Source organism: Microchirus variegatus (assembly GCF_963457635.1).
Source record: "Microchirus variegatus genome assembly, chromosome: 5".
NCBI classification, from domain to species: Eukaryota; Metazoa; Chordata; class Actinopteri; order Pleuronectiformes; family Soleidae; genus Microchirus; species Microchirus variegatus.
Genome location: NC_139806.1, coordinates 14,103,308 through 14,112,201, shown reverse-complemented (window position 1 = coordinate 14,112,201; position 8,894 = coordinate 14,103,308). Strand labels below are relative to the sequence as shown.

At 39.4% G+C, this 8,894-nt stretch overlaps 1 protein-coding gene across 1 annotated transcript; it reads left to right on the top strand.

The window, feature by feature from the left end:
- Nucleotides 1–913: 913 nt before the first annotated feature.
- On the top strand, nt 914–8,294 carry abhd17aa (abhydrolase domain containing 17A, depalmitoylase a). The gene is made up of 6 exons (XM_083890091.1): nt 914–1,078; nt 1,839–1,924; nt 2,566–3,038; nt 3,200–3,394; nt 3,894–4,073; nt 5,200–8,294. Exons 3-6 carry the CDS (start codon nt 2,569–2,571, stop codon nt 5,423–5,425), a joined length of 1,071 nt encoding a protein of 356 aa, XP_083746217.1. The 5' UTR covers nt 914–1,078; nt 1,839–1,924; nt 2,566–2,568; the 3' UTR covers nt 5,426–8,294.
- The last annotated feature ends 600 nt before the right edge of the window (nt 8,295–8,894 follow it).

Genomic DNA, 8,894 nt, shown 5'->3' with positions numbered 1-8,894 from the left:
GGTTAGTTTAAGGTTATGCTTATGATAAAGGTTAGGGTGAGTGTGTTTACTATGTCAAATAGGATACTCCCAATGACCACACAGCACTGTTCAATTTTATTGTCATTTATTCTATTTTTATGTTTGCATTTGTATGCAAGGTGACATTGAGTGTCAAGAAAGGCACCAACAAATAAAATGTATAGTTGTTGTTGTTGTTCTTATTATTATTATTAGTCTTAACACATGCCGATAGAATATTATTTTAGTCATGGTGTATAATTATATTATATATATTATTATATTTACTAAAAATAAATTCAATTCAATTCAATTAAATGCATTTAAATTCAAATCAATTCAATTCAGTTTTTATTACAGACTCTCGGAGGTCCATCAAATAAAACAAAATAAAATAACATACAACCACAGCGATCAATTTAGACAACATTCATACAGAGGCTATTGTGCCGTGTATAACATGCTAGTGGTACATTTTAATTCTGCACTGACAATGATGTGGTTTAAATGCAGGAGAATTTATTTCTTATTACAACAAAGACTTGCTTTGTGTTACATAGATTCATTTTTGCTGTTTGTTTGGCATCTTTCTGTGTTGATTATGTGTGCCAGGTTATATATTGTATGACAGTCTCCTATTGCACTGTGAAATGATATCAAGCCTGATAAATGGATTAAAATGAATTCAATCAGTATAATGATGACACGTGTATGGTGTATAACATGGTGTATATTATATTATATTATATTATATTATATTATATTATATTATATTATATTATATTATATTATATTATATATGTACGTATTATACATCAATTCATTCCCTTGCTCCTATTTTAAAGTTTTGAAAAGGACTATGCTCTTACGTCATTTCCGGCTCCAGTCGGACAGTACAGTAGTAGAAAAAAAAGGAAAACTGGTTGCCATGAATTTCGGCTAGTTAGCCACCGACAGCTGTCAACGCATATGAAGAAAACCATCCATGTCAAGGCACAAGAAGGACTTTCGAACACTTGTGCTGCTCCTTTGTATATATAGTGGCACATTCGCCTGCCTGCCGACCCACTGTGAATCGGTAAGTAGCTAGCTTTGGAGCTAGCGTACTAGCGAGCTAGCCGCCGCCGCTAGCTACTCGCCTTGTTAATGATAAGTGATGATATTTTGACTCTTATGTGCCATTAACTGCACAGTGGCCAATGTTTGTTAACACGGTTATGTTTCGCGTATCTACGTTTCCAGTTGTTGGCATGCTGTGTCAATACACCGTCGTAACCATAATATGCCAAACAACAGTGGCTAACATTAGAGGTTAACATCGTTATCCACATAGCCACATTAGCACATCAGTCGCTCTGAGTGGGTGTTGTAATTAGTCACCATTGTCTAGATCACATCAGGACATCTGAATCATTTTTGTTCTGCAGTGACATTACAGCAGCCTTAGTGCATGGGTGACGTTTCCCACATCAAATGCCATGGTCACAGGATTTGTAATTACCATGACATGGACATGGCCTGTTGTCTGTGACTTGTCTAATACCATCGGGCTTAAGGTTAAGTGTCGACATACAAACACATATTTGTTTTCAGGATGATCTATTCTACACAGCAGCGTGATGCAAGACGACTGTTTACCTTTCGTTCAGTGTCTGTTAATTATGTTCAATTAGGCTACTCAGCAAAGATGGTAGTATATTTTCACAGTTAATATGTGCAACATTGAAGACAAGAGTAACTAGGTTAAATAATGGTTTTGCCATTGTGACTACAAGTTACAAGTAATGTTGTCTTGTGATGAAAATCCATTGCAATATTATGTTTTCTTTTCTATCAAGCTCCAGCTGGCTCAGTGACTACACTAGAAGACATTGGCACCACTGTGTGCCAGCTCATTTCAAGACCCAGGGATTTTTGATTCCAGGTATATTTACAACATCATTTATGTTTTCCAGAAAACAGGTCACTGAACATGGTAACTGCTGTTTATCTTTACTCAAGAACTACTTTTTGTATTTCACTTTCTGAGTGAAAGTGACTTTGTTTCAATAAAGATATGGACACGCTTTAGCTTTTTTCCATTGAGGACAACATTTTTCTGCAAGTGAGAGAGGCTCCACAGCACTTGCTTTCAGACATACCCTTCAACATTGAACCTTTCAAGAGATAGCTAGAGGAGATGTATGAATCTCTATAACTAAAGGTCTGTGTAATGACTGAATGAGCCATTGTGTAAATCTGGTGACAACTTACAAAGGGCTGACACGTGTGCTTGTCTTGAGGTTCTAAAAGAGCTGACACACTTGTCTCAGTGTTCAGTTTCTTTCTAAATAGCTGTTTTAAAATGAAAACATTGGTGTAGATATTGTTATAAGAGTCACTCGATATGTGACCTTGACTGTGTTATGTACATTGCAAGGCTTCTCGTATGCCCTAAAAGATTTTAGAATGCGATATTTTCTTCTGGTTAGAAAATACTGCTGGTAGTTAAAGGTGATAGTCTTGTTCTTGTGCTGTTTTTCTGCCTCTTAATGACTGTGTCATCCATGTTTATTTCTTTAACAGAAGATGAACGGTCTTTCCATACGAGAGCTATGCTGCCTGTTCTGCTGCCCCCCTTGCCCCAGTCGCATTGCAGCCAAGCTGGCTTTCCTCCCTCCAGAGCCCACTTATGCCCTTCTTCCTGACCCAGATCCAGTTACTGGAGCAGGAACTACCTCTGGGCCCGGCTCTGGAGCTGCCGTGCCATCTCTCGGCGCTCCAGGACTGCGTTCCCGGCTGGGTGCTGGTAGTGGAAGTGACAGAGGGGGTGGAGGAGGTGGAGGAGGAGGCGGTGGCGGCGGCGGGGGCAGCAGCAGCAGCAGTGGTGGTGGAGCAAGTGGTAGTGGGAGTGAAGGCAGGTGGAAGTTGCATCTCAGTGAGAGAGCAGAGTTCCAGTACTCACAGAGAGAGCTGGATGTGACAGATGTGTTCCTGACTCGGTCCAGCCGAGGGAACAGGGTTGGATGTATGTACATTCGCTGTGCTCCCAATGCTAGGTGAGAAACACCAAGATCGAATGTGCTTCCACAGATTTATAATTTCCAATAATGCCACATTATTTTGATTAAGCCCACAATTTCAAGGTTTTCCAATTTGCTGGTGCTCTGGCTCAACTTGACTTCCTTAATTGTTGTTACTTCTTTTCACTTTCTCGCAGGTTTACAGTGCTGTTTTCCCATGGTAACGCAGTTGACCTCGGCCAGATGAGCAGCTTCTACATTGGCTTAGGCACACGCATCAACTGCAACATATTCTCCTATGATTACTCAGGCTACGGTGTTAGCACTGGCAAGCCCTCTGAGAAGAACCTTTATGCTGACATCGATGCTGCCTGGCATGCCCTGCGCTCTAGGTAAGCTGGCAGAAAGTCTCTCTTTTCATTTCGGGGGAAGAAATAAACTTAATTTTTTTATTGGACTACATTGTGCATTGTTAAAGAGATAGTGGTGGTGTGTGTTACGGTGGAGAGAGTTTGTCAAGAGAAACATGGATATTAATTTTCAATTACATGTAAGACTAAGTGAGCTTGTTATGTTTTTTATTTTGATCAATAGAATTATTGGTGTTTTGGACACATGTCAGTGTTTAAAGAGACACAATATACGATTTCAACTTTCAATTATTTTGATGGTCCATCAACTCATTACGGATGCATGCCACCTCTGCATTGGTACTGTGTAACTTCTAGTTTCAACATTCTACTTCATGACATATGTCGCTTATATCAGCACATTTTATGACAGTTGTAACATATCATTTACCAACTGTGGGTGGTTGGTGTGAAGTAAATTCTATATTGTGTTACGTGAATCTGCTGATGTTTATGGTGTGTGTTTGTGTGTGTATCTCAGGTATGGCATCAGCCCTGAGAATATAATCTTGTATGGACAGAGCATTGGCACAGTGCCCACTGTAGACTTGGCGTCACGTTTCGAATGTGCTGCTGTGGTCCTCCACTCTCCTCTCACGTCTGGTATGAGAGTGGCATTCCCCGACACCAAGAAAACGTACTGTTTTGATGCCTTCCCTAAGTAAGTTTCGCAGCCGAGAGCCTTTTTATCAATGTTTTACATAGGACTGCAGGGTAAATAAAGTGGCTTTCACACAATTCATCACAGCGGCAAAGTAAATATGAAAATGTCCATTAAACCTCAAACTACTACTGTGGTGTAATCAGCTTCTCTGCTATTCCAAGGCCAGAATATTATATTTGTGAATTCACAGCTCAGAAGCAGACAGACATCTAGCTCTTATTACAATTAAGGCTGAATACACTGGCCATAAGTCACTTAGGACCAAAGTGTGAATAAATCTTTTATCACATGTATATCAGTTTATTTACATCTTCGGTATCTGCTTATATTAAGCCACAGTGAGTGATTATATTATTGAACTGCATTATGGCTATTGGTTATTTTGACATTAGGGTATTTACATTCACTTGATTAATCAAACACACCACTCTGTTGTGGAAACAGATGCTTAGTGAAAAATGTTTGTCAGTAAAAAAGCATGTTTAACCAGATTAGAATTGTATGAATATATAAGTATATATAAGTTTACAGCGCAATTAATATATTTAAACTCTATTGTCATTCTTAAATTTGTCAGTGTCCTCAGGCAGACGAGTTGGTTTACGATGTTTGGTTGGCTAACTGATCTTGGCAAAGTCTACAGTCAAATTCTTTGGTCTGATCTGTTCTAAAAAAAAACTCAGGCACACTCATGACTGCTTTGACACGTCACCTTTGCAGCCAGACATATCAACTTATATTTGGTGTATTTAATCATCTGTTTTCCTGTAAATGGGAATATAATGAACAAAACGGACACCGTGTCTGAGGAGTAGGTTTTTTCCCCATAGACTTCTATTCTAACAGAGTTCTTTTTGCGACGGTTGAAGTTGCCCCCTGGTGGCTCACTGCTATGCCCATGCTTCAAAGCAGGAAGACTACGTCTGTTGTCATAAGCAGTCTATTTTTGTAATGCAATCATTATGTTGAAGAACAGCAGTGGAAAAGTGTTATTATTTGAAAGCACTGTAACTAGAATCTGAAGATTATCCTTCTGTGTTGTTCAGTATTGAAGGAAAAATCCATAAATTCCTGCACTGTACATAAATAACCTCCATTATTTTATTTATGTCTTTTTCACCAGCATCGAGAAGGTGTCAAAGATCCCATCTCCAGTGCTCATCATCCACGGTACAGAGGACGAGGTGATCGACTTCTCTCACGGCCTCGCTCTGTTCGAGCGCTGCCCCAAGGCCGTGGAGCCTCTCTGGGTGGAGGGAGCGGGTCACAACGACATTGAGCTTTACAGTCAGTACCTGGAGAGGCTACGGCGCTTCATCAACCAGGACCTCGCTGCACAGCACGCCTGAGAAATAAACCACAGCCTCTCTGCATTTGTATGAATGAGGCGTGTGTGTCTGTAAGTGTGTCTGAGAAAGTAAGTGAGACAGAAGTATATCTAAAAATGTAGATCTAAAAAAAAAAAAAAAGGACATTATTTTGTTTTTTTATTTTGCCACATCTGTGTGTCTTTGAAGCAGCACACCTGAAGGTTCTCTTCTGTTTCTCATTCTAAAGATGAGAGCATTTTTTTAAGCTATGATCAGGTGTATTTATCTGTTTGGTGGAATCTGACAGAAATGCTCCAAAACAAACAAACAAACAAAAAATGGAATGAGACGAATACAATTTTTAACATGGGAAGTATTATGGGTTGCAGCTTTAAAATGTGTCAACTTGCACAAGTTAAGAAAAGAAGAACAATGTGCTTTGTCCAAAAAGGCTCACAGATGTAATTTTAAGTGTGACATGTTAGTGAATGTATGAGTGATGGATGGATGGATGTTTATTTAGTGTTTATTCATATCTCCATGGACCTGTTACATCTGCGTACATGAACTTGTGTGAGCCGAAAGAAATTAACATCCTGATGACTTGGACATCCACAAGTAGAGAAGGCTCATCTATGTTTTTTCTTCTTTTTTTGAAAGTGTATGAATGAAGAATACCTCCACTGCTTGACCAGTTCTCTCTCCAGTGGACAAACACCGGTCAAGCATGTGCCCCCAACCCCTCTTCTTCCTCATTCTTCTCCTCTCCCCGTTTACGTTAATGGACATCCACCTGACTGCCAGGGCATTTCCCAAGTTGTAATCCAGCTAACTCTTATCTGCTTTTCTGCGTGTAGTATGAGGGTCCATTATCTTTCCTTTGTCCTCTGAAGCGGATACACAAGGATTCATCTGGAATACTGTCATACCTTCCCCTCACTTCTGACTCTTTGAGAAGATCACAGAAAGAACATCTTCCACTGAAGGTCCCAGCTGTCCTTTTACTGTTCACAAACTTGGCAAACTTGTGAGTTATTTTTTTTTTTGCTTTTTCCAAAATCAACATATCCTGAACAGGAATGATGATGTGGATGAAATGGAAACAAGCTTTTGGAAGCCACACTGAGGACAACTGTGGTGACGTGGATGTTTCTCTGACATAAGGGAAACTAAAATAGAAGTGAAGGCTAACTCAGTAATTTTCATGTCACATTAGAGGATTTAACAGAAGGCAGTAATCCTTCAGTGTTCCCTGGTGTTTGTTGTTTAAAGCTAGGATTAAGTCAGAACTGAAGGAGCAGGTTGATATTTTGGGGCGTTCACTTATTGACTTTTTTGTTGAGTTGGATGAGAAGATTTTCCACGGAGGTGCCGGTAGGCACAATGATCTGGAGTTTGTTTGGACACAGGCAGGCTGCTTGTTTCCTCTGCTGCCTGTATTAACGCTAACCTAAGCTAACTGGCTGCTAGCTGTAACTTTCTATTTATTATTCTTGATTTGACCAATCTTCTCATCTAACCCTCTGCAAAAAAAGCAAATAAGCACATTTCCAAAATGTTGAATTATTCCTTCATGCTCGAAGTGTGATCATCGGGGATGTCTGTAATTTATTTGTAGAACTATTTAGAGAACAAACCCTTTTGATTGGTGTTTTGGCTGGACCTGGAGGATTTAAAGGTATAAACGTAGCTGCTTAGTTCACCAAACTCCATTCAGAATCATTGCCCCTGATCAGAATCATTCTGATTAACTTGTAGTCTTACAGCACCATTTTTCTTTTCTCTGAGTCTCACTCCAGTATCGTTCATGACTGGAGTTGGACAGGTTCCTGTTCATATTCACCTTGAGCACATTTTCTTCTAACGTGTTTGTCTTGACATAATTAATCCAAATGTGTTTGTCGTAGTGTAGGGCCATGGACTCTTTGTCTCAGAACCATGTGTGTTGATGTTAATGACTAACAATGTGATTCAGATCGGGCGCCGAGACGTGACAACATGTTCACTTTAGCTCCGTTTTAATCTCTGTGGCCCCAAATGCAGGAGCTCTCTTATGGGTGGCAGCAGGCGTCATGTCTGACACATAGCCATATTTGAGCCTCTCACTGTTGGTGTGGTGCAGGTTCCACCACACGCACACACAATGAAACACTAGATGCATACACATACTGTACTGTACAGTATATTTACACATTTATATATATCAGATCAAGCATGGCAAAGCAGGTCTTAAGTTCAGCACTATTGTACAAAGCATCTAAAGTGTAATATGGGTGTAAAATGTAAGATTGTGTGTTGTCTTCTTTGTTATTGACTGTCTTCTACAGGCTAGCATTAAGGATACTAGCATCCTGTTTGAATAAGTACATAATACACCTTGTGTGTTGGCCTGAAAAAGTACAAGAACTGGTTTTATAGTTGCAGGCTAGCACCACTTTTCAGGTCCTCTGCAAGGTGTCTGTACACAAGACCCATCCATTTCAGTGACAGTAGCTGTGTTTTGTTAAAGGGAACATGTACAGAACTAGCACTTATCTGATTACTCCATTTTTGGGAGTACAAGTGGGTCTTGGTAAGTGGTGGAAAAGGTTTGTGAAACGCCACTTTGTCGCTGTCATCATTTCAAACAGGGAACCTCACCATGCTCATCCTGTGCTTCGTGTCTCTGAATTGTAAATAATGGAAATCTGTTACCATCTTGAACCAGGGATCTGAGCTCTCAGAAGAGTTGGAGAGTGTCATTACTTTTCTCTGAAAAAAGAAGTAGGCCTCAGTTTTTTTCTGGTCAGGTCGTATTATCAGGGAAACCACTGGATCCACTTTTCCTTCATTGGGTTTGGTTTAAGAAATGGGGTAAAAAATAAATAAAATAACAATTTTATTGATACACCACTATGGTTAGACATGCATTGTATCCTCTGGCCCTGAATGTTTATTGATGGGAGGGTGGGGGGGGGGGGGTCAGGGTGTGAACCAGTAAAAAAAAAAAAAATTGTATGCATGTTTATTGTGTTTTGCAGAGCAAATGACAGGGTGATCTGTAATGTATTCTGTGTGAGGATAAAGCTGAACTCATAACATATGAACATTGAAGCGCTTTAAAAAAAAAACAGGATGTTCATTTAAACATTTTTTTTTTTTTTTTTTAATTGCTGATACTAACTGATGTAATGTCATGAGTTTTGTGCTAGAGTTTGAGTGGGGATGTGGTGGGTGGTTGGGGGGGTAGACCATATTTGTGGGCTGTTTATATGGTTACTGTACTTATCTATTCTATTCTTTGTATTATGATTTGTAATTTTATGTTGCTTTTTGAACTAAGAATATGATGTTATGAAATTAATTCATGGGACTGAATCTTGACCTTTTTATGGACAACAAAATAATTAAAAAAAAAATCACTTATGTACAAAATATGAAACCGATCATATTGACTCTTATTGAAGGACTGCATGCAAATACACAACATACGACTGCTCGTTATAGTGTCATAAATATTTTATTGTAG